This window comes from Thrips palmi, unplaced genomic scaffold, assembly GCF_012932325.1.
Source record: "Thrips palmi isolate BJ-2018 unplaced genomic scaffold, TpBJ-2018v1 HiC_scaffold_1, whole genome shotgun sequence".
Lineage (NCBI taxonomy): Eukaryota > Metazoa > Arthropoda > Insecta > Thysanoptera > Thripidae > Thrips > Thrips palmi.
In genome coordinates this window covers 12,449,580-12,475,403 of record NW_023144620.1, presented here as the reverse complement: position 1 = coordinate 12,475,403, position 25,824 = coordinate 12,449,580, and the positions used below count along the sequence as shown (strand labels likewise).

At 61.6% G+C, this 25,824-nt stretch overlaps 1 protein-coding gene across 1 annotated transcript; it reads left to right on the top strand.

Annotated features, from left to right (window-relative positions):
- The first annotated feature begins 11,528 nt into the window (after window positions 1–11,528).
- LOC117644948 (homeotic protein female sterile-like) lies at window positions 11,529–25,807 on the top strand. The gene is made up of 8 exons (XM_034384809.1): window positions 11,529–11,694; window positions 19,443–19,680; window positions 21,657–21,857; window positions 22,389–22,565; window positions 24,475–24,567; window positions 24,749–24,853; window positions 25,174–25,218; window positions 25,661–25,807. Exons 2-8 carry the CDS (start codon window positions 19,453–19,455, stop codon window positions 25,805–25,807), a joined length of 996 nt encoding a protein of 331 aa, XP_034240700.1. The 5' UTR covers window positions 11,529–11,694; window positions 19,443–19,452.
- The last annotated feature ends 17 nt before the right edge of the window (window positions 25,808–25,824 follow it).

The window sequence follows — 25,824 nt, the reverse complement described above, 5'->3', positions numbered from 1 at the left end:
CCTTTTTCGACCCTTTTGGCTCCTTTGGCTTTGACAGTGGACCACCGCCGCCGCCTCGGACAAGACGTGGCCTTTGATTGGACGGACGTTGTTAGGCCGCTGCGCGCGCTGCGTCCTCCACGGCCATTTGTCCCGGTGACCCACTACTAATAACCCAGGACGCCCCAGGCACGCTGATTCCGCACGGGGAGCTCCCTCTCTTGCACTGAAGGAGCGTCCTGCATGGTTGCGAGAGGGACAGTGCGACCGACGGCACCTTCCATTCGGAATCGGCCTGCAGGACACCGCCAGGACACCGCCAGGACACCGCCAGGACACCGCCAGGACATCGCAATGACACCGTCAGGACACCGCCAGGACATCGCCAGGACACCGCAATGACACCGCCAGGACACCGCCAGGACACCGCCAGGACACCGCCAGGACACCGCCAGGACATCGCCAGGACACCGCCAGGACACCGCCAGGACACCGCCAGGACACCGCCAGGACACCGCCAGGACACCGCCAGGACACCGCCAGGACACCGCCAGGACATCGCAATGACACCGCCAGGACACCGCCAGGACATCGCAATGACACCGTCAGGACACCGCCAGGACACCGCCAGGACACCGCCAGGACACCGCCAGGACACCGCCAGGACACCGCCAGGACACCGCCAGGACACCGCCAGGACACCGCCAGGACACCGCCAGGACACCGCCAGGACACCGCCAGGACACCGCCAGGACACCGCCAGGACACCGCCAGGACACCGCCAGGACACCGCCAGGACACCGCCAGGACACCGCCAGGACACCGCCAGGACACCGCAATGAACCGCAATGACACCGCCAGGACACCGCCAGGACACCGCAATGACACCGTCAGGACACCGCCAGGACACCGCCAGGACACCGCCAGGACACCGCCAGGACACCGCCAGGACACCGCCAGGACACCGCCAGGACACCGCCAGGACACCGCAATGACACCGCCAGGACACCGCCAGGACACCGCCAGGACACCGCCAGGACACCGCAATGACACCGCCAGGACACCGCCAGGACACCGCCAGGACACCGCCAGGACACCGCCAGGACACCGCCAGGACACCGCCAGGACACCGCAATGACACCGCCAGGACACCGCCAGGACACCGCCAGGACACCGCCAGGACACCGCAATGACACCGCCAGGACACCGCCAGGAAACCGCCAGGACACCGCCAGGACACCGCCAGGACACCGCCAGGACACCGCCAGGACATCGCAATGACACCGCCAGGACACCGCCAGGACATCGCAATGACACCGTCAGGACACCGCCAGGACACCGCCAGGACACCGCCAGGACACCGCCAGGACACCGCCAGGACACCGCCAGGACACCGCCAGGACACCGCCAGGACACCGCCAGGACACCGCCAGGACACCGCCAGGACACCGCCAGGACACCGCCAGGACACCGCCAGGACACCGCCAGGACACCGCCAGGACACCGCCAGGACACCGCAATGACACCGCAATGACACCGCCAGGACACCGCCAGGACACCGCAATGACACCGTCAGGACACCGCCAGGACACCGCCAGGACACCGCCAGGACACCGCCAGGACACCGCCAGGACACCGCCAGGACACCGCCAGGACACCGCCAGGACACCGCAATGACACCGCCAGGACACCGCCAGGACACCGCCAGGACACCGCCAGGACACCGCAATGACACCGCCAGGACACCGCCAGGACACCGCCAGGACACCGCCAGGACACCGCCAGGACACCGCCAGGACACCGCCAGGACACCGCAATGACACCGCCAGGACACCGCCAGGACACCGCCAGGACACCGCCAGGACACCGCAATGACACCGCCAGGACACCGCCAGGAAACCGCCAGGACACCGCCAGGACACCGCCAGGACACCGCCAGGACACCGCCAGGACACCGCCAGGACACCGCCAGGAAACCGCCAGGACACCGCCAGGACACCGCCAGGACACCGCCAGGACACCGCCAGGACACCGCAATGACACCGCCAGGACACCGCCAGGACACCGCCAGGACACCGCCAGGACACCGCAATGACACCGCCAGGACACCGCCAGGACACCGCCAGGACACCGCCAGGACACCGCCAGGACACCGCCAGGACACCGCCAGGACACCGCCAGGACACCGCCAGGACACGCGCGGTGGAGAGGAAGGCCGTTCTCCTCCCATTCACGCAGGAAGGTCCCCGATAAGCAGGACACGCTGTCGGCGTGTCGCCGCATAGCCAGCCGCGCCAGCCGCCTGGAGAGCCTGGAAAGCTTGGAGAGCCTGGAGAGCCTGGAAAGCCCGGAGAGCCTGGAGAGCTTGGAAAGTCCAGAGAACCTGGAAAGCGTGGAGAGCCACACTTCCACTCCCGGTAGGCTTGGGTGTCCCTCTCCAAGATGGAGGGGATACATCTCCCCGTCAACCCCCTGGATCACTGGATCCGCGACTGCCCACACGTTGCCTACCGTGTTGTCTTTTACATGGCACGCACTGAGTTGCCCACCGCGGTGCCCACCGTGTTGTCTTTTACATGGCACGCACTGAGTTGCCCACCGAGGTGCCCACCGTGTTGTCTTTTACATGGCACGCACTGAGTTGCCCACCGCGGTGCCCACCGTGTTGTCTTTTACATGGCACGCACTGAGTTGCCCACCGAGGTGCCCACCGTGTTGTCTTTTACATGGCACGCACTGAGTTGCCCACCGCGGTGCCCACCGTGGTGCTTCCTATCGCATCGCCCACCACGTTGCGAGGAGTCGCGAGTGGCCCGGGAGATAAGTGGCTGGGCGTGCCGCGGCGTGCCGGTGCCGGGCCGCGCGGCGCTACTTTCTGTTTCGGTGCTGCCGTGCCGTGCCGTGCCGTGCCGTGCCGCACCGCGCCACCGCCTTGCTGCCGTTTCGGCGAGGCCCGGCGATGCCTGTCATGCCGCCCGCCGCGAGGCGCGGACGCCGCTAATCCTTCATAGAAAGGGAATGTCTGCAAACAACATCCCCTCCCCCTCCCCCGCCGCGCTCCTTGCCGCGCGCCGCGCCCTGCCCCGGGATTGAACACTTTGCAGCACGTCCCGTACCGCCCCGTACGAAGGCCCGGCGCGCCGGGACGACCCGCGCCACGACGACCACGCCGCAGCGGTGGCAACAGGCTGATCTTGACGCGTTCCGCTGCGTTCCGCACCTCGCCGCCAGGCGGCAGCACCGGCCGGGTACCGGGCGAGCCCCTCTAGCCTCTCTAGCCGACTGCGGCCCTGCAGGTAGCTGGTGCGTGCGGCTGGGCCCCGGGCCCTGCGTGCGTGCTGTAGACTGATTCCGAGAGTCGTTTTCGTCGCTCTGTCTCTCTCGCACCCATACGGCACACCCCATGAGTGCGAGGGAGACAGAGCGACGAAAACGACTCTCGGAATCAGTCTGCTGGACGTGTTTCGCGTGCGCCGTGGGCCTGCATCCCGCAGGGCTCCAGGGCATGGCGGTCGGCCCTGCCTCTCTCCCCGAAAAAATAAGACTCCAAATTAACACGCCTGGCAGAGAACCGCATCCAGAAACACGCTCGCGCACGCACACACTCGCGCGGGGACAATTACAGTACTTATAGGGGAGCCTCCCGCTTCCTGCCATCGGCATGGCGACGCCATCCTGCCCGGCGCGTCTTCCTTCCGAAAGGCCTTGGCCGTCATCGAATGGCACCGGGCCGCACCGCGCCGCACCGCGCAGCCGAGCCATCCGGAAGATCGGTTTGTCGCTGTGTCTCTGTCGCACTCCTGGGGTTCTCCATAAGGGCGTGAGAGAGACAGAGCGACGGTGCGAGTCGCACCGTGCGACTGAATCGCTCGACAGGCCGTCAGCGAGAACGGTTGGCCGGCGCGCAGTGGGCCGGAAGACCGGTGGGGGCGGTCAAAACTCTAGACGCGTTTTGAGCTCCAGAGTCCCTAAACAGGACTCGAGCCCAACGTGTGATCCCACCAATGGATTGCTCTCCGAACGAGGAATACATTGGTGGGGTCGCACGCTCGGTTCGAGCCCTGTTTAAGCGACTCTGGAGCTCAAAACGCGTTTAAAGTTTCGGCCGCCTGCGCTGGTCTTCTGGCCCACTGTGCGCCGGGCGGCGTTTTTGCCTGCCGCGCAAACAGGAAAGGCAGGAATAGCTGGAAAGCAGAAGGCGCGATGCGCGAATACGGCCGTAAAAATAGTTGGCGCGGCGCGCTGCCGCGGCGATGGCGATGGCGCGGCGAGGGGCGGCGGGCCGCGGCAGTGGGTCTAAATGTGCGGCGAGGACGGCATTCTATTCTTATCGCTGCCGCACTGCCGCGGTGCGCGGTGCGCGTGTGCCCCCGTGTGCCCTGACCCGCCTCGCCGCGCCTCGCCGCCACGCGTTGCAGCGACTCGCGTTGCTGGGAACGGAGAAACGGGATGAATCACTACCGGCCTGCATGAATGAATGGGGAACGGAGCGGAGCGGGGGCCGCCGCCGTGGCCGCGGACTGCGGCGCGCGCCCGGCCGGTAGGCAGCCCAACGGCCTCGTCGGCGCGGCGGGCGGCGCGGCGCCGGGGGAAGTCCCGGGCACCCTGACAGTGGAGCGGAGTCGTGGAAAGCTTCTTGACCTCCGCGCGTGATCGACATCAACGCCGTGCTCCGCGCGGTGGACATGACAGTGGCGTTGCTGACCTCCGGCGCGGCCTCGAGGGGGCGTGGGCGGCAGGACCCGCCTAGAGACCCGCCAGGCCGCTAGGAAGCGGAATGAAAAATCAGGTGCAGGAGGATCCCCAACGTGACACGCACGGCCGCGGGGGGACGCCTCTCCCTCTTCCTCGCTCTCATGGGTCGTCCCGTACCGGCGCGAGAGAGGCAGGCCTGTCGCGTGCGTGTCGCGTGCCGCCGCGCCAGGCCAGTCGAGCGTGTCACCGCGTCCCGCCTGTCACGGCACGGAGCCCTGCCAAGGCGGGCGCGAGGCCTCCGGCCGCGGAGGACGTGAAGGTCCTCTCCGCCGCGGACGCCGCGGAGGCGCTCCGGATCAAAGGAATGGAGAAGCCCGCCGGCCGTGGCGAGGCGCACGCACCGCAGGCCGACCGGCCCACTCATGGGACGTGCCGTGTGGGTGCGAGAGAGACAGACCGACGGCCGCGTTGCGTGGAATCACTCTGCTGCCGTCTCATTCCGAACACTGCTTCCATGAGTGCGAGAGAGACAGAGCGACGAAAGCAGTGCTCGGAATCAGACCCGGCCGCGGCAGAGACCCCTGCTGCTGGGTCGACGCTCGGCGCAGGGGACGTCGTGGAGCAAACGCGTTCTCGTTCTCACCCCCGAGTGGGCCGACGGGCGGACACCCAGCGAACCGCCGAGCCCGAGGTGTGGCCTACTCCACCGGAGCATGGCGTTGCACGGAGGGCCAGAAGAACGGCGAGGGCGGCCAAAGCTCTAGACGCGTTTTGAGCTCCAGACTTGCTAAACAGGACTCGAACCGATCGTGTGACCTCAACAATGGATTCCTCGTTCGGAGAGCAGTCCATTGGTGCGGTCACACGTTCGGTTCGAGTCCCATTCAGCGACTCTGAAGCTCAAAACGCGTCCGGGATTTTGACCGCCTCCGCCATTTTTCTTGCCCACTGTGCGTCGTCCCGAACTTCTCTCACACTGACTGTCACTTTTACGAAGGTGTCGTGGAACTGGATTTTCATAGTCGGACTCAATCGAGTTCGGCCCCACGCCGAAGAAGCTCCCTGGCAGCGTTCTTAAAAACTTCTTGTTAAGAAACAAATATTTTTGCGCTGCACTTCTTAGACTGCGCAGCCTGCAATCAAGTGAAAATCAGGTATCGCGCTTGACTAACCACCGGGCGCCTATGCTAATCCTGCAGAGCCCGAGCCGAGGGTCTGGCGGGGAAGGCGCGGCGGCGCGGCCCCGGCGGATGCTGTTTTGTTGCCCGCGCTTTAACTACCAGAATCCACGATGACTGCACCACCCGGTAAGCTGGCTGCATGCGGCGAGGCTACACTGAGAGAAAAGTTTTGTTGCCAGAATCGAACGTTCGGTAGCCACGACTAAACCTGTTTGGTAACTTTTGAAGTAATCAAACAGTTCGGTTCCCAGTACCGAAGTTGTTTTTTGATGCTGCTTGATGCTCATTAACAAACCAGAATGGGCCTCCGATGACCCTAGTTAGTAGCTGGGTAAAAAACAAGTTTATTTCTGACTACCGAACAATGTTTGATCGGTTGATCGACTGCATTGATCATTTTAACAGCGTCGGGCAAAATTGTCTCAGCCCGCGGATCCGTCTTTCCCGCCGGTATTCAATACCCACAGTCCATTCCCTCGCCATTCAAATGATTTGTGCGCGGGAAAACTGGTTACGCATCGCCGGGAGTCGAACCCCCACCGAACCCGTCTCACTATCCAGCCTCCAGGCACGGAACCAACTGAGCCACCGTGACAACTGAGAAGGGACGGGATGTCGTAGCCTCTAGACTGACAGCCCGACAGCAGTGACGTCATTCGTCATGTTGCCAAATTCATCATAAGTCCTGTCGAGCGTTGTGTTATTCTATCGATACACCAACCTAAGTCCAAAGTAGTTTAGTAGCCACGACTGAACTGGCGGCAATCGAACCACTTTCATAGTGTACATCATTTTGATTTTGATTGGATGGACCAAAGTTGTTCGTTTGTGCTGACAAAACACGATTTTTATCGCATACAAAAGGGGTTAGTGTTCACGACGAAACTCTTTCTACCTGGTTACCAAAACGTTTATTACCTGCGACAAAGCCTTATCAATCGAACAAAGTTCAGTACCGGCATCAAAACATTTTTCTCAGTGTAGTCTGCGGCGCACAGTGGGCCAGAAGACCGGTGGAGCGGCCAAAATTCTAGACGCGTTTTGAGCTCCAGAGTCGCTAAATGGGACTCGAACCGAACGTGTGACCCCACCAATGGATTCCTCGTTCGGAGAGCTATCCATTGGTGGGGTCACACGTTCGGTTCGATTCCCATTTAGCGACTCTGGAGCTCAAAACGCGTCTAGAATTTTGGCCGCTCCACCGGTCTTCTGGCGCACTGTGCGGCGTGGTGGTAACGTTGCCTCTCGGTTCCTCCCTCTGCGCGCTGCTAGGCAGCGATAGTCGGGGCGCCTGCGAGGTAGGCAACAGGCAACCCGTCTGCACGCGCGTCTTGCAGGCTTGCCTATGCGGTGGTCCACAGGGGCTCCGAGCCCGCCGCCCCGTGGCGACGTTCGCGAGGAAGCCGCCCTGCAGGCCGATTCCGAACAGTGCTTTCGTCGCTCTGTCTCTCTCGCACTCATGGGGTGTCCCGTAGGGGTGCGAGAGAGACAGAGCGACGAAAGCGAATCGTCCTGCTGGTCCACTTGGCAGGCCGTGCCGCGACGCCTGGAGCCGGCGCAGCAGGCGAATCCCGAATGGAGCTTTCATCTGCCTCTCTCGCACTCATGAGGCGCTCCGCCGCAGGGGTGCGAGAGAGACAGGGCGACTTGGCCGTGCTGGCCCTGGTGCTCCGGACCTGCACAGACTCGGAGCCACTCGGACCGGACGGTCGCCATGTTGGCCATGTTGCCACACTCTTAATGGCAGTCCGGTGGCTCTTTAGTCGGCAGACTGATTCCGAGAGTCGTCGCTCTGTCTCTCTCGCACTCATGGGGTGTCCCGCATAGGTGCGAGAGAGACAGAGCGACGAAAGCGACTCTCAGAATCAGTGTGCGGGGCGAGTCCGGCGAGTCCGGGCCGAGCGTGGACGCTAGGCCCGCCTTGCCCCCGCCTTGCCCCCGCCTTGCCTCGAATTGGAGGGTTTGCCTTGGCCAGCCTTGGTCGTGACCCCGCCGCCACCACACGCCGCGACAAAAAACGGCACAAAGTAAACAAATGCGTTATAATAAACGAATCATAAAAAGAGCCGAAACCTGTTGGTTGGGGCTGAATGGGAAAGTAGTCAATGCCGCCGCGGCCCAGTTCGCAGTGGCGCGGCGCGGCAGGCGAAGCCCCGCGCCCAGCTAATGATGACAAAGATACCCGGGGGACCAATTCCGAGGGTCGTTGTCGTCGCTCTGTCTCTCTCGCACTCACAGTGGTTGTATTGTATCGGTGCGGGGGAGAGAGAGCGACGAAAACGACTCTCGGTATCGGTCTGCGGGATGGCCATCACGCCGACACGCCGAGGAGGTCCCGCTCGGCCTGGACGTGGACATGAGCTGACGGGGCAGGCCAGGCGGCGTGGCGGCAGGGTGCACGTGCACAAGGCGAGCGTCCCCGCCGAGCCTGCCTCTGCCGCCGCCAAGACTGACGTGCGAACAGGCCGCCGGATTGCTGGGTCGCTGGACGGCCGCGAATGCGAGGCAGGCCAGCAGGCCAGCACGGCGTCGGGGTCCTCGCAGAGGGCGGCGGGGGCGGCGGCGGGGCGGCAAGCGGCAGCAGCACATTGACTTGTGCCACCTTCGACGAGTGTCACCTTCTCGCTCTGTCGCACTCTGTCCCACTTCGCGCACTCTTGGCGGCGCGAGAGAGACAGAGAAACGAAACGGACTTTCGGAATCGCCCGGTATGTACAACAGAAGGTATGGCGTGCTGCTTTGTCACGCATTGGAGTGGAGTGTGTTGTTCGGGGACTTGTCGGGCTAATCGCAGCGCCACAGCGTGTCGCAAAAGAGCACCCACGCCGTGGCACGCGCGTGTCGCGGGCACACGCCGTGTGTGTGAGTGGAGGGGGGGGGGGCTGAGCGTGTCCAGGTGAGAATGTGTGAGTGTCTCACCTTCCTGCTTTCTCAGGGGGTTGCGAGCTGGGCCCCGTGCGGTCCCGCGGCACCCTTGCGGCACCCCGCGGCGCTACACTGCAACACTTTGACCCTTGCCGTTGACCCGGGGGGGGGGGGGGGGTAGTAAAAGAGATGAGGAGGAGGGAGAGGCCTGGAGTGAGGGCTGGAGTGAGGGCTGGAGTGAGGGCTGGAGTGAGGGCTGGAGTGAGGGCTGGAGTGAGGGCTGGAGTGAGGGCTGGAGTGAGGGCTGGAGTGAGGGCTGGAGTGAGGGCTGGAGTGAGGGCTGGAGTGAGGGCTGGAGTGAGGGCTGGAGTGAGGGCTGGAGTGAGGGCTGGAGTGAGGGCTGGAGTGAGGGCTGGAGTGAGGGCTGGAGTGAGGGCTGGAGTGAGGGCTGGAGTGAGGGCCGGAGTGAGGGCTGGAGTGAGGGCTGGAGTGAGGGCTGGAGTGAGGGCCGGAGTGAGGGCTGGAGTGAGGGCTGGAGTGAGGGCTGGAGTGAGGGCCGGAGTGAGGGCTGGAGTGAGGGCTGGAGTGAGGGCTGGAGTGAGGGCTGGAGTGAGGGCTAGGGATTTAAAGCCTGGTAAACTTACCGGTAAGAACGGGTAAAATACCGGTAATTTACGGTAATTTACCCTGCGGAAATCGGTAAATTACGGTAATTTTCAACTTAACCTAACCTTCCTGATGTTTTTACAGCAGAAATTTACTCAGAGTGCACAAAGGCATGAATATTTGACAACAAAAGTGCCTCAATTTTCAACTTAACCTAACCTTCCTGATGTTTTTACAGCAGAAATTTACTCAGAGTGCACAAAGGCATGAATATTTGACAACAAAAGTGCCTCAACCACTTTCATATGCCTTTTAAAACACTCCGCTAGTCTTAAATTCCCTTTGAAAACAAATAATTTACTGTTCATATGCAAAAGTGCACATAAACATAAGATCGATTTTTTCCGTTTTTTACCGTAAATGACGGTAAATTACCAATTTTACCGTAATTTACCGTCCAGATTGAAAATTACCGGTAATTTTAAAACCCTAGTGAGGGCTGGAGTGAGGGCTGAAAAAGTCCTCTTCTCAAAGGAAGGGCGTTTGTGCCGTTGTAGTTGAAGCGGGTGGCTAGAGCGGCGTTCGGCGACGCGGGGAGGCTTGGGAGACTTGCACGCGCGGCAGGTTGGCAGTGTACGATCTAGCGTTGCTAGCGTGCGGTGCGGGAGCAGGGGCCGCCGTCGGCCTTCAACCCTGAGGACCGGCGTTCGAGTCCCGACACTGCTTTACATCTTGGAACCGGCTCGCCTGGTGCGATTCAAACCCGTCGTCAAACACCAAACACCTTCGCTTATTGCCAGCGATATGTCACCGCGGCTCAGACCGTGAGCATCTTGACCTCCAACCCTGAGGACAGGGCGGGACGCTGCGTTCCAGCATTTCTTTCCAGTCTTTAATATTGTCCGACGATTCTACCTGAATCTCCAGTCAGCGCGGGCCAAAGCCCCACGCACAACAAGAACCCACGGACGGTCCAGGCTCGTTGTTGACCAGACTCGTCCAGTACCCAATCCTGTTCCTTTGCAGGTAAAGGAGAATGCATCACTCCGCAGCACAGTGGGCGAGAAGACCACCGGAGGCGGACAAAACTCTAGACGCGTTTTGAGCTCCAGAGTCGCTAAACAGGCCTCAAACCGAACGTGTGGCCCCACCAATGGATTGCCCTCCGAACGAGGAATCCATTGGCGGGGTCACACGTTCGGTTCGAGGCCTGTTTAGCGACTCTGGATCTCAAAACGTGTCTAGAGTTTTGTCCACTTCCACCGGTCTTCTGGCCCACTGAGCGCAGCCCGCCCAGGGAAACAATCCGAAACAATCCACTAAGCATTTAGGTGCGGATTTCACTACTCTATTCCAGTGCACAGTGGGCCAAAAGACAGGTGGGAGCGGCCGAAATTCTAATCGCGTTTTGAGCTCCAGAGTCCCTAAATGGGACTCGAACCGAACGTGTGACCCTTTCTATGGATTCCTCGTTCGGAGAGAAATCCATCGACAGGGTCACACGTTCGACTCGAGTCCCATTTAGCGACTCTGGAGCTGAAAACGCGTCCGGGATTTCGACCGCCTCCACCGGTCTTCTGGCCCACTGTGCAGTGGATGTGTGATAGGGAATCCACCGTCTGATGGCGGACCCACTGGAAGAACCAGAAGATCTTCTGAGTGCTGTCGGATTCATTGTCATTCCCTCATTCCCTCGGTCGGTCCTCGGCCGTCGCGCCGCCGTCCTTTCTTCTGTCTCTGTCCCTCTGTCCTTTCCTCCTGTGTCTCCGCTTTGGCCGCTTTGGTCGCTTTGCCGCGCTCTTCTTTCTCGTGCGTTTTTCTCCGCGCGTTACCAAACTTGCACGTGGTATTACGATATATCCCTCCCTCCCCCGGGCCCGGCCAGCCAGCCGCCAGCCAGCCCAGCCGGGCCGGCTTGGCTCCGCGCGGCTCCGCGCCGGCGAGTCGGCTCCTCGCCGTTCCGCGCCATGGGTGGGGGGAGGGGAAGGGGGGGGGGGGGGGGGGGGGCAGGACTGCATCGCGGCGTCGCGGTCCTGACGGTATCCCCGCGTGCATCGCCAGGTCGCCGAGGGCCCCGGCCCGGCCCCGGCCCGGCCCGTCTGACCCTGGCACCCCGCCCCACCCCTATACGCCACCCGCCCGGCCTGCCCAGCCCAGCCACGCACGGCAAGGCATGGCAAGGTGGCATTGTCCACCCAGGCTCATGCCGACTTTCAGTTCGGCTCGAGTCTCAGTCCGGTGAACAGTCCAGCCCCCGGCATCGCAGTGGATTGCATAGCCAGCAGTGACTCCGTCAAGTAGTGCCCCAAGTGATCGAACAGTGGACGCGGCGCGACGCGCTCCCCGCCTACACCAGCCAGAAGCAAAGGCAAGTGCGCACAGGGATCCGAGTGCCCGACAGTCCACTGGATGCGGTTAAGGATAGTGCACTCTTTGTGAGAAAGACCCCCTGCTGAACGGTTGTAGTCACGTGTTTTTATCATACAGACAGCTCTTGTCTAGCTCACGCTGTCGTCATTGTTCAGGGCATTTTCAGGGGATTTCCAATACAAAGTTTATAGAGGTTGCGTGACAAGTTTTATCAGTTTCCATTTCCGTTGGGCTTCAAAAATAATTATCCAAAACATGTTCATAAGAAAAAATAAGTCATTATAATTGGTTTTTAATGAATGGTTTTCATCAGTATCTTATCACGAAGTATGTCAACAATGTTAGACGGCCGTTAGATGCTCGCAAAAAAAGCCAACACTGAGAATCCAAACGCTATGAGTATAGCGTCAATTGGTGCAATACAAAAGCATTGCACATGAAGTGCAATGCCTCCAAATTCCCATGCATTAGCATAGGGCCTTTTCGGGAAGCATTGCACCAAAGGTGCAATATGGCTGTGGCATTGCACGTATGGTGCGATATCACAGCGCATTGCACCATACGTGCTATACTCATAGCGTTTGGAATCTCAGTGAATAGAACAAGTATAACGACAAAAAAAGCTAGCTGACACCTTACAGTGTCTTGTTCTCGTTTGAACTCTTCCAGGTATGTTGAATTGAATGTCAAAGGTATCATCTGCTAAAAATGCATCCGACCAAACTAACCGTTTGTGCATCCGTTCCCGCGCCTCCCGAAAGGGACATTTCAACACCACTCTTCCTTTCCTCCAAACTGGGAGGTGGGAATTGGGGGTCGCCGGGCCGGGTTGCGTCGTGGCTGCGGTCTGGCCGCCCCGAGACGCCGAGACAATGATGAACCAAGGCGAGTGAATCCGAATCTGAATCCCAGTCGGCCTTGCCATATGCCTGCGCCGCCCGCAGCCCCGCAGCCCCGCATCTCGCTGCCCGCTCCGTGGAAAGGTTCAGCCGGATCGCCCGGGCCGAGCCTTTGCGGCCTTTGCGTTGCTGCCTTCGGGTTTCGACATTCGACACCCGAAGGCGCCCGAAGGCGCCCGAAGGCGCCCGAAGGCGCCCGAAGGCAGGTTCAAGGGGGCGCCGGGGACGCCAGACCAGCGGGCAGCCTCAGTCCGCCCATCGGATGGTGACCCTTTGCGCCACGTGACGACCACGTGTGTGTGTCCCGGCGCTTGTTCGCGCGTTTGTGTGTGTGTGTGTGTGTGTAGGGGAAACACGTATAGGTGTGTGTGTGTGTGTGTGTGAGAGAGAGAGAGAGAGAGAGAGAGAGAGAGAGAGAGAGAGAGAGAGAGAGAGAGAGAGAGAGAGAGAGAGAGAGAGTGCGCCTGTGAGTGTGTGCAGCAGAAGGGCTCGCCAGTCTAAGTGCGCGAAGCGTTTGCTGCAATCCAGGCAGAAGAGTCACCGACGGGCATCCCGTGTGCTGCGCTGTGCCGCGCTGTCTCGAAATCTACGGTCCCCGGTTCAAGGAGCGGCCGCGGCCAACTGTCACGCGTGCCCGTGTGTGTGTGTGTGCGTGTGTGCGTGTGTGTGCGGGCGTGTGTGTGAGAGGAGGGGTTGGGGGGGGGGGGGGGGGTAGTAGCGTTCAACGCGTGCATCGACTCCAAAAATATGGCTGCCGTGCCCCTCTTGGAGTGCGGAGCAAGAGAGACAGAGCGATGAAATGTTCGGAATCAGGCTGCTGCTCGAGTTCCGTGGGGGCGCCGCTGGCATGGCGACGTTGGGCGACGCGCGGTCCCGCGGCGCCTGGCACGGCGTCGTGGGTACGCGCAGGGGTTGCCCTGCCAGGCCCTGCCAGGCCCTGCCTGGTGTCCGTACCAGTGTACCCACGCCCCCGCCCTGGCTTCGCCTGCTTGGCCTGGCTTCCCACAGCGCCACAGCGGCAGGCGTCGCGGGCATGTCACGACGCGGTCGCGACGGTCGCGACGCGGTCATGTTGTCATCCGGCGGCGCACGCGGCGCACGCTACACGGTGGCGGCGGTCGCAGCGTCGTCCGCGCACTGCGAACACGGAGGCCCGCACCATTGTGCCGCCATGGTTGGTGCCGCGCTCTCCGACTCGACGTACGAAGAAACGGCGACGCGCTGCAGCCTTTCTTCCTGGGGCCTTTCGGGGAACCGGAGGAAGCCGCCAAGCCGCCGATAGGATGACTCTGGAACTGAGGAAGGCCTCCGTTGATGCCTGACGCTTCGCGGCCCCCGGAGACTTAGCGCAAGCACGTGCCTGTTGCCGGGGTCAGTGCGGCGGCCTAGCGGTCTGCAACTACACTCTATATATGGGGTGCCCAGTTTCTGGGCACCTTTGTCGCCCAGTCTAGGGGTGGACAAATCATACAGTAACCGGCCCTCTCCCATGGTAGAGCATGCTCAGGTGTCTAGATCCTGGGCGACTAAGGTGCCTAGATTTTGGGCACCTTCGGCACCTCAGTCGCTGCTGAGCCATGGGTGAAGGCAGGTTTCTTAATGGTTTGTCCACCCCGAGACTGGGTGAAAAAGGTGCCCAGGAACTGGGCGACATTTGGCACCCTAAAAAGTGGGGCGGGCGACAAAGGCGCCCAGTTTCTGGGCACCCCATATTTAGAGTGTAAGCAACAGTGCGGTACCCCAACCCCTCCGAAGTGAATGCTCGAAGTCTCCCCTTGGCCGACTGACCGGCCCTGCGGGCTGCTGCGGGCACGGGCATCTTAGTGCCCATCATCGCGTCCACGGTCGCCATCCCCAGTCCCCCGAGCCGCTCATCAGCGCCGCCAACCGTTGGCCGTTACAGTTGGCTAACGAGGGTGCATGTCATTTTTCTATTGGCAACACTGCAGCCAGTGCGCTAGCCGCGCTAGCCGCGCCAGCGGGTCGCCGAGCGTCGCCGAGTCGAAGCGAAAGGCACGCATGGCACTCCTCCTTAATTGCGGTGTACAGCGCGACGACGTCGTTGCCCAAACCGTGGCGTGGCGTGCCACGCCGTGCCGTACCGTGTCGCGCCGGACCTCAAGGCGAGCGAGGGACTGCAAGGCTGGCCTCCAAGGGCAGTCAAAAACCGACGAAAAACGAGTCCGAACGGCCCCAAACCGTCCGGGCGCGTATGGGGGGGACCGCCGTGACCCAGGCAGGGCCCAGGGGTCTCAGAGACACAGCCCGCGGCCCGATCGGCCAATCGGCCCGGCCTGGCTAGGGAGAAAGACGGCGCTGAGAGGAGTGCGTGCGTGCGAGAGAGAGGTCCGACCCCCGCCATGCCCGTATCGTGGGGGGGGGGGGGAGGGTCATAACCTCCTCCTTTTGATCCTAATAAAACGCCTGGTGGGAAGGCCATTCGACTTACAACCCACCTGTAAGTAGGCAAAAGGAGTGACTCCTTTTTTCGAGTGTAGACAGCTCTGTCCCCTGCGGCAGCTCTCCGAGGCCCTTTGTCATGGGCGACTCACCCCTTGGATACCCGCCTGAATGAGAGGGACTTTGCTGAGAGAAAGATACCCAGCCATCCCGGCCCGGCCCGGGCTCGCTCCATGCAAACGCCAATCGTGTAATCCGAAGCGGTTAAAGGCCGACAGCCGGAAAGAAGAGAGCCGTGAGTCATGAGGCGTGGCGCAGCGTGGTGGTGGCGGAGAAGCGCCGTGGCACTCATGGGCACCCCGACGTGCGTGCGCGTGCGCGGTGGCGGCCATGCCGTGCGGCGCCGTGCGGCCTCCAGGCCCCGCGCCTTGGCAAGGCTCGCTTCGGCGCGCTCTTGGACTCCTCTCTTTCCCCGCGCCACGCCGCGCCGCCACGCCCAAGCGGCCCAAGCCGGGGACGCCTCCTCGTCCAGCTCCTGACCTAAGTCAACGCCGCGCCGTTACATCACCGCGCCTGGCTGAGTGGCACTGAGGGGCCGCCAGGCGGCGCCACGGTCGCCGGCAGACGCGGCGGCTGCGCTCCCAATCATGAGGGGCCTGCCTGATATGCAAAGCTGTGAAGCTTCGGTGCGCCTAGCCTTAAAAACGCGACAGGACGAATGCTAGCTTGGATTGTTGATCACGTGAACCAGGCGGGCGCCGTGCGGCTTACAGCGGGCGGCCAGAAGACCGGTGGAGGGAGTCAAAATACCGGACGCTTTTTGAGCTCCAGAGTCGCTAAGGGGGGAAAAACCAAACCGAGCGTGTGACCCCACTAATGGATTGCTCTCCGAACGAGGAATAAATTGGTGGGGTAACTCTGCTTCGAGTTCTCTAAAGCGACTGTGGAGCGTGGAGCTCAAGACGCGTCTGGGGTTTTGACCGCCTCCACTGGTCTTCTGGCTCACTCGTGCGGTTCGCATGGCTCCTGATTTCGAGCCAAAGGTGTACGTGGATGCATTGGTGACATCTGGAAGTTAATTTGAGGTCGCAATGAATCGCTGTTCGGCCCATTCTTCGTGTTAGACTGGCCGAAGTCGTCCAACATCGATGGGCAGCCAGCCTCTTTTCAAAGAGAACCCCAGCTGGTCCAGGATCGATGTTCAGCTCGACTGCCGGTTGTTTCGTCCTCGTGTTTGAGTGTCCGCGTCAGCTGGCTGTCCGCTGAGCTTGATGAGATGCAGTGATGAGATGCGAGCGCCCTCGCCCGGCTGGCCGCCGTCAGGTCGGACCGGACAGGCGTCGACCTTGCGCTTTTGCCTCGAATGAGGCATTCATCAACCTGGCGGGCGAGTCCCGTTTTCTCACTTTTTTATTTGCAGTGTGTTGGCACCCCACTTTCGCATAATTAACGGGCCGATCCGTTTTAATTGTGTTATTCCCTGCCGTGTAGCAGCTCGGCTCAGTGTTGTCCTGGAGCCGGGCCGTGGCCATAGGCTGTGGCCATAGGCTGTGGCCATAGGCTGTGGCCATAGGCTGTGGCCATAGGCTGTGGCCATAGGCTGTGGCCATAGGCTGTGGCCATAGGCTGTGGCCATAGGCTGTGGCCATAGGCTGTGGCCATAGGCTGTGGCCATAGGCTGTGGCCATAGGCTGTGGCCATAGGCTGTGGCCATACACTGAAAAAAAAGTTTAGTTAGGTCAACCAGAATTTTAGTGCCATTTACCAGAATGTGTAGTAAAATAGGAACCAACTAGAATTCTAGTAACAAATACCACACTGCCTAGTTAGCGTCCATCTGGTAAAAATTACCAGAATTCTGGTTATCCTCACAATGCTGCCAGCCCCCTCGTGTGGTAAAAATAACTAAATTTTTTAGTTAAAATATAGCCTAAATAAAGAAGAACAAGAGAAAGAAAATGTGAAAATGAAGATGATGTTTAAGTTAACTTGTAAGCATCACGCATCTTTGAGTCGCGATCGTTTATCGCCTCAGCCCTGCCCGGAGTCGAACTCCGAACCTTCTTCACACGAGCCCAGCTCGTTACCACTGCGCTATCACGCCACATGTGGGGACACGGCGCCGTCACCTGAGGACTCTGCGCGTCGTCCGGCCGCTCATCTCACGCTATGATTAAGGAGGGATTTTCGGCTCAAAGCGGAACTTTGAAGGTTGCTGGGGACTGTGTGGATGCAGTACGTTACAAAATTATCCAGTTTAACAGGATTTTAAGTGTGGAGACAATTACAACACAGTTTAGTAAAATTTACCAGAATTTTTAACTAGATGGCTGGTAAATGTTACCACACCCATACTGGTAGATGTAACTAAAAATCTAGTGAAAATAACTAGAATTCTAGTCATATCAACTAATGCTCGTTTAACTAGGATCAGTGTGGTAAATTTAACTACACTTTTTTTTCAGTGTAGGCTGTGGCCATAGGCTGTGGCCATAGGCTGTGGCCATAGGCTGTGGCCATGCAGTGCGCATCCCATCCCCGCCTTGTGAAACTTGGCAGGCATTACGCCGCGGGCCGCAAAAACAACACAGGAACCCTGCTTTGTCATTCCGGAAAAAAGGCGGCGGACCTGGGCTCGACGCGTGCGCATGCGCGGTGTGCCGCCTTGGAATCCTTGCTTTGTCTCCAAGGGGTTTGGGCTTAGGCGAATTGGCAAAGTTGACCAAATTGTCATCGCTTCATAGGGCAACTTTTTCCCATCCGAACATGGCACATGTGTCGACATTTTCTTTTTCTTATCGAGACTAATGATCATTCCTAAGCAATGTCTCTTTGGGCGATTGCTTTTCCTAGCCGCTCGCCCCGGGCAGCCCTGCCCTGCGTACTCCAGGCCGCCCATGGGGACGGTGGCATTCGGCGTCGATCTGACATCGAACGGCTCTTTCGTCGCTCCGTCTCTCTCGCGAGGCGCTCCGCAGGGGCGTGAGGGAGACGGAGCGCCGAATGCAGCCTTTCCTCTCGCAGGGAGTCGCTAATGTCCAGGCCGCTACCTGTTTGGCGCGTTTGGCGCGGCAGGGTCCTTGACAGCGAGCCACCCGGCGGCGGCGACCACGCAGGCGCCAGCAGCAGGCCGTGCATGTCGTCGAGCAGTAGACTTTCGTCGCTCTGTCTCTCTCGCACGCACAGGGGACGCCCCTTGAGTGCGAGAGAGACCGAGGACTCTTGGAATCAGCGTGCAGGTCGCACACAGACCGCCGGGGCCCTGTCACACTACCCTCTGGCCCCTGACTGCTCACAACGCCTCGCGACATCCCGCAGCAGCGCGTAGCAGCCGGGCGGGCTTCGTTACCGTTCGCCGTTTCATTGTGGGGTTTGCCTTGAACACTCAGTAGACCGGGCCACTGGCTGGGTCTTTGCTCGCTCAGTACCTGTGGCAGGCGGCCGGCGGCCCCTCCACGCACACACATACACACACGCACACATTCTCGGGGCACACACGCATACAATGCACACATACACACGCGCGCGCGACAGCGAGCAACAAATCTTACAACACTTGTCACTTTTTACCGGCGCATCCATCCAGCCGGCCCGGTGCCCGGCGGCGGCGCCCCGCCCGCTCCATCAGTCAAGGGCTGCGCTAACGCTAACGCACGGGCTCAGCCGGGTACCTCGCCGCCTCACCGCCTCACCGCCTCACCGCCTCACCGCCTCACCGCCTCACCGCCTCACCGCCTCACCGCCTCACCGCCTCACCGCCTCACCGCCTCACCGCCTCACCGCCTCACCGCCTCACCGCCTCACCGCCTCACCGCCTCACCGCCTCACCGCCTCACCGCCTCACCGCCTCACCGCCTCACCGCCTCACCGCCTCACCGCCTCACCGCCTCACCGCCTCACCGCCTCACCGCCTCACCGCCTCACCGCCTCACCGCCTCACCGCCTCACCGCCTCACCGCCTCACCGCCTCACCGCCTCACCGCCAGCAGCGCGTGCGGCGGCCGGGACGCAAATAAGCAGGCCTACACCGGCAAAAGAAAAACAAAAGACTTTGAGAACTAGGTATCAGCTAAAAACAGGTCGGCCGGTAAAATGCCCGTGAACAGCGTGCTTCCTGCTGAGGGTCCTGGCCGTGTCCTGACCGCGTCCTGGCTGTGTCCTGGCCGTGTTCTGGCAGTGTCCTGGACCACCGGCACCTTGCCCACAGCGTGACCAGAGTGATGACACCTCCTGGGCACCACTGCGGTGGCGGTGACCCCACCCAGCCGTGGGAATGGGGCTCGCGTTCCGTCTGGACTGCCGGACACTGGGAAAAGGGTGCCTACGTGATCTAGGCAGCGTCGCCCTACCCACAGGGCCAGGTCACGTCCTAGAGCAGAAAATCACATTTGAACAGCGTTTCTGTCAAACTGTCTAATGTTTTTGTTTTGTTGTTTTGTTTGCGCAGCAGGAGATCTATGGCGGGCGCGTGGTTAGGGGCGCTGGCCCTGGCCGCGGCGGTGCTGCAGTTGGCGCAGGCCGTCCCCGTGCCCTCCACGTCGGCCACGTCGTCCACGTCATCCACGTCGTCCACGTCGGCCACGTCCAAGCGCGTGCAAGAGGCCAGGGAGCAGTCCAGGCTCGCGCAGGTGCAGCTGGACCAGGCGGAGCTGCGGCTGCAGCAGGCCCGGGACGCCCTCATCAAGGTCAGCGGACAGCCAGGACGGAGACGGATGCGAACCACTCTGGCTCGCCGAGGACAGAAATCACATTTTAGTCGAGCGCGCGCTCCGATTTCCACATCGGCATGCCTAGCGGCCACTGACTCAGTGCCGGTCAGCGACCCTCTCGGCGGCGATGGCCGGCAAGGGCTGTGGATGCAGCCCGTCGAGCACCGGCGTCGCGCGGGCCTGCCTACCGTGCCAGGCGGCCAGGATGCAGTCCCGTCGAGCACGGGCGTCGCGCGGGCCTGCCTGCTGTACGCGCTGGGCGCGGCCCGGCGGGCCCCTCACCCCCTTACATAAGCGGGCCGCGGAGTGCAGTCCTGGCCCTGCCGGACTGGTCCAGTCTCGGCCCGCTGCACTAACCTTGGCTATTGACCGAACGAGCCGAGCCTGGCCGAGCTTGGCCGAGACGGACAACCGAACAACCGGCCGGCGACTGGTTCTCCCTTCCCTTCCCGCCCCACGTGCTGCCCACTGCAGCCCAGTGCTCCCGATCCCGCTCGGCCCGCCGGGCCAGCAGGCCAGCGGCCCGGCCGGCGTGGCGTGCGTCAGAGAGGGCCTGCCAACTTGCGGCGGCGACCTTGGTCCGCATTCGGATCCAGATTCAGATAAGGCGTGGCCAACCCAGGCCAAGCCTGCGGGACAGGGGGAAAGCAGCGGAGCAGCGCGCAAAGTGCACATTCACATTCACATTGCACCCAAGGACCGTCGAAGTGCGTCAAAACTGGCGGCACTCTGCGCACGGAGCGCCCCGCCCGCGGCCAGCAAACGCCGGCAAAGCAAATAAGCAACGCAAATCGAGCACAGAAAACGCACAGCACGCCGCGGCGCTGCGCGTTGCTAGCGTTGCCCAACGGGGCGGCACGGCGGCGTCATTCCGTTATTCGCAGCACGGCGCTGTGTAATCCGCGGGAGAGAAATGTCGTTCGGCAGAAACGGCGCCGCACTTTCCTCATTATCCGACGGCTCACGGCTGCTGCTTTGGACGTTTGCACACGTGCTAGCGCGGCCACACGCACGCACACACAACACGCACACACACGGACACGCGCGGACCGGTCCAGGCGGGTCCAGGCGGCTCGCCGCTGGTCCGGCCCGGCTCGGCCAGCTCCAGTCATTGACGGTCCGACTGCGGGGGCTTCGGGGACTCCCTGCAGGGGGCGGGGGCGAGGCTCCGCAGCGGCCGTGCCGTGCCGTGCCGTGCCGTGCCGTGCCGTGCCGTGCCGTGCCGTGCCGTGCCGTGCCGTGCCGTGCCGTGCCGTGCCGTGCCGTGCCGTGCCGTGCCGTGCCGTGCCGTGCCGTGCCGTGCCGTGCCGTGCCGTGCCGTGCCGTGCCGTGCCGTGCCGTGCCGTGCCGTGCCGTGCCGTGCCGTGCCGTGCCGTGCCGTGCCGTGCCGTGCCGTGCACTCCCAGGGCGCAGGGCGATGCGTAGCCATAAAGCTGTCACTCCGTTTGGGGGAGGGGGGGGGGGGGCGGGAAGGACGTGCGTGCGCCACGCCAGCCAGCCACGCACGAGGACAGGCGAGGCGAGGCGGACGGACTGCGGCTGACCGCACGCGTAGAGCACGCCAACCTTCGCACTGTTTTCGCTAACAGAGAGACCCGCCCGTGGTCCGTTTCGAAATTCGCGGGCAAACGCTCTGGCTTTTAGCCTCGGCCGCTAATCCGGCAGCGCGCCGCACGGTCATTCCGAACGGTCGCTCTGTCTCTCTCGCACTCGGAGAGTTCCCGCGACTGTTCGGAATCAAACTGCACGGTAAAAACGGTACCCGGATTTGCCAGGCAGCCTATGACAGAGACATTGGTCATTTCCAGGGCTGGGAAAACCAGAAGCCGTTTATACCGTGCGGGACACTTTATTACACATGGACCGGACCTGTTTTGTAGTTTTCACTGCAGTATGAAAATTTTCCGAAGAGCTTTTTTTACAGTGTGTGCTCATTCTCTTTCCGTTTGCAGCAACTGATCGTGGACGTGGCGCACGACCAGGGCATCCGCGGCGCGGTGCAAGCCGTGCGCGTGGAGCAGCAGCTGGAGGACGAGATCCTGAAGGCGGCGCGCGCGGCGCGCGGCCACCCCCAGGAGCTGCAGAGGCTGGACCAGTACGTGCGCAGGGACAAGCGCGCGCTGGGGCTCATCACCTCGCTGCTGGGCGGATCGGTGAGTACACGCAGTGGCTCGTGAGAGCGGCCAAGTTCCTTCGCGAACGTGACTCGCTGCACAGTGGACCAGAAGACCGGCACCGGCGGCCAAAACTCTAGACGCGTTTTGAGCTCCAGAGTCGCTAAACAGGACTAGCACCGAGCGTGTGACCCCACCAATGGATTCTTCGTTTGGAGAGCAATCCATTGGCGGGGTCACACGTTTGGATCGAGTTCCATTTAGCGAATCTGGAGCTCAAAACGCACCCGGGACTTCGACCGCCTCCACCGGTCTTCTGGCAAATCCACTGTGTAGAAATGAAGCGTCCTTTTACGCATTTCTTCAAGCGTAGTGGTTGCCACGCTTGGCTTCAAGCGTGGTCCTCCGTCCGGCTCCTCTCCGGTCGACCCATGGGAGAATTTCTTCTCCACGCTTGGCTTCAAGCGTTAAGTCTTCGAGCGTAGTTGCACGCTTGAATGAAGCCTACACCGCGCTTCAGTCTTACCCGCGCTAGTCTTTGTGCTTATGCTCGCCGATGATGCCTTGCAGGGCCCCGTGAACCGCGGGCCGACCTACAGCGCCTACATCGGCGGCGGCGCTAACGCCTTCAACAACAACGGCGGCGGCGGTGGCGGCGGCATCCTGTCCTCCCTGCTCAGCTCCAGCGGCGGCTTCGGCGCCATCACGGGCATCAGCGGAGGCGGCGGCGGCGGCGACCCCGCGGACGTGAGTACCTGAGGCCAGAAGGGTAGCCACTATGCAGGCGCGTCGCACAGTGGACCAGAAGAACGGCGCAGGCGGCCAAAAGTGTAGATGGGTTTTGAGAGCTCCAGGGTCGCTGAACAGGACTCGAACCGAACGTATGACCCCACCAATGGATTCCTCGTTCGTAGAGCAATCCATTGGTGCGGTCACTCATTCGGTTCGAGCCCCATTCAGTGACTCTGGAGCTCAAAACGCGTCCGGGATTTTGACCGCCTCCATCGGTCTCCTGGCCTACTGTGTTTTTTTAGGAGTGAGAGACTGAGAGTGTCAGCGAGAGAGAGGGTGGCACGCGACCTCTCGGCGACCGCTCGGTGGTACGCGGTACGCGACCAGCATGCCTCATGATCGGTGGGGGTCGCGGCGTTGGAGTGGAGGCGGCCGTCCGCGCCAAAGGCAGCCAGAGGCAGCCAGAGGCAGCCAACAGCCTTTCTTCCCGCCAGAAGACTCACTCTGAGTCAGGGATCCTTAACTTAACTTAACATTTAACTAACACTACTTTCATAACGTAACATAAGACAATGTTCGCTAAAGGTTAAGGGTACGGACTTATGAAAGTACTTGCAAAAGTATATCCACACAAATTCGAGACATAAAAAAATAACCTACCCTTTTGAAAAGATGTTAGAAGTTAAGGGTAATAACTTTAACGCTTATGATAACGTTATGATGCCCTTATGAGGTAAGTTAAGGATCCCTGCTCTGAGTTTACACTCGCACAAAGTTTAGTCTCTCTATGCCTAAAGTCGAGCATTTACATTTTTCTCGCCCATCCGGCGGAACGCTTCAAGAGTGCGAGAGAGACAGCAGAGCACTGTTAGGAAATTAACCTCCCGCGCCATGGACGCCATGGACACGCCGTGCACGCCATGGACGCCACGGACGCCATGGACGCCATGGACGCCATGGACACGCCGTGCACGCCATGGACGCCACGGACGCCACGGACGCCACGGACGCCATGGACGCCGTGGACGCCGTGGACGCCATGGACGGCACGCCACGGACGCCATGCACGCCATGCACGCCATGCACGCCTTGGACGCCTTGGACCCCGTGGAGTGGACGCCATGGACGGCACGCCATGGACGCCATGCACGCCATGCACGCCATGGACGCGATGCACGCCATGGACGCCATGGACGCGATGCACGCCATGGACGCCATGGACGCCATGCTCGCCATGGACGCCCCGCCGGGCGAACCGTGGGGCGCTAATCAATGCGCGCGCCGCCATCGTCTTCCGCCATTGACTTCGCCGCGCGTCATCACGCCTGTCAATCAGACACGTCCGCGTCAACCTGGCAGACGAGCGCCTCGCGGCAGTGTTGCCACATAAGTAGGCAACAATTCGTACGGATGGGTGTCCGACCTCCGCCGGCTTACTAGACAATCTGCCATCTAGCCATCTGAGCTCTGTTCTCTGTGAAATGCCTTAGGCAAGGCAGGGGTTGGCCACCCTCTCGACGGGTGCGTCGCGTAAGCTTACTTATTGTGGCGTTGGCGACGACGGCGTGCTGCTAGTCGGTCTGCCGGCCTGACACTGCACTGTGGGCCAGAAGACCGGTGGAGGCGGCCGAAATACTAGACGCGTTTTGAGCTCCAGAGTCACTAAACTGAACTATAACCGAACTTGCGACCCTACCAATGAATTCCTCGTTCCGAGGGCAATCCATTGGTGGGTTCACAGGTTTGGCTTGCGTCCCATTTAGCGACTCTGGAGCTCAAAACGCGACTAGGACTTCGGCCGCCTCCATCGGTCTTCTGGCCCACTGTGCACTAGCACTGGGGCGACGTCGCGTCGAATGGGTTGCCTGCTCCGAGGCGCGAGGCGAGGCGGCTGCCTGACGGACTTGGCCTTTCCCTGTTCCAGGAGCTCGAGAACGGCACTCCCCCGGGCAGTGACTCCGGCTCCATCCTCAGCCTCATCACCCCCGTGCTTGGCTCCAGCAGCGGTTCCCTCAACGTGAGTTCATTCTCTCCTGCAGGCTGATTCTGATGGGGAGGTCTCGTCGTTCTGTCTTTCTCACACCCATACGAGGGTACCCATGAGGGCGATGGGGACAGGCCCCCTCTGGGAGTGAGCCTGCACTGCAAGTGTTTGTTATCCTCGTGGAGCGCGTAGTGACTCTCTTCGCGGTCTTCAGGGAGGCGGTGGCGGCGATTCCGAGGGTGGCTCCGGCGGCGCCGGCAGCGACTCGGGCTCCATCCTGAGCCTGGTGACGCCGCTCCTGGGAACGAGCAGCGGGAACGTGAGTATCGCTATGGCGCGACATGGCACAGTGGGCCAGAAGACCGGTGGAGGCGGCCAAAACTCTGGACGCGTTTCGAGCTCCAGAGTCGCTAAATGGGACACGAACCGAGCGTGTGACCCCACCAATGGATTGCTCTCCGAACGAGGAATCCATTGGTGGGGTCACACGCTCCATTTGAGTCCTGTCCTAGCGACTCTGGAGCTGCTCAAAGCGCGTCCCGAGTTTCGGCCACCTGCGCTGGTCTTCTGGCCCACTGTGCATCGTGTGGGGGTGCTTTCGATACGTGATCCCGGCGTCACACCCCACCCCACTCGCAGGGCTACGACGACGCGCCCAGCACTAGCGACAGCGCCAACGAGGCCGTCGGCGGCGCCCCCAGCGGCGGCGCGTCCGCGTCCGCGTCGGCGGGCAGTGACTCCGGGTCCATCCTCAGCCTGGTGACGCCGCTGCTCGGCTCCAGCTCAGTGAGTGCGAGGCCACGGCCGTCCACGGCCCCCCGCGCATGCGCATGGACACTAACGCCGCAGTGACGCTAACCTAACCCGGTGTGTGCTGGCCGCGCCACGCGCAGCGTGTCCTTCCCCTCTAAACGTGTCCTTGAGCGTTTTGCAGGGCGGCGCCAGGACGCGCAGGCAGGCGCAGCCGCAGCAGGTGGAGCGCGTCCCCGGCGTGCCGGACCGCCTGCAGCCCATCCCGTTCGCGGCGCCCCACATGCAGCAGGGCGGAGGGGTCGGTAGCCAGTCTCGTACACTGCGAACGCTTCGCGCCCTTTTCGTCTTCTGACCGGAAGTGGATGGTTGGCAGGGCGGCGCCGGCGGCAGCAACTCGGGCGCCATCCTGAACCTCGTCGGCCCGCTGCTGTCCTCGCTGCTGCCCCTCTTGTCGTCCAGCAGCGGCTCCAGCAGTGGCGGGGTACGTTCCGTGTCATGTGCAGCGACGCGCCTAACCTAACCTTCCCCTGCAGGCTG

Excerpts from the sequence above, each read along its gene's own strand:
- LOC117644948 (XM_034384809.1), top strand. The coding sequence starts at position 19,453 with ATGGCGGGCGCGTGGTTAGGGGCGCTGGCCCTGGCCGCGGCGGTGCTG. Across the intron at positions 19,681-21,656 it reads CCCGGGACGCCCTCATCAAG|CAACTGATCGTGGACGTGGC; the intron begins GTCAGCGGACAG and ends TTCCGTTTGCAG. Across the intron at positions 25,219-25,660 it reads GCGACAGCGCCAACGAGGCC|GGCGGCGCCGGCGGCAGCAA; the intron begins GTCGGCGGCGCC and ends GATGGTTGGCAG.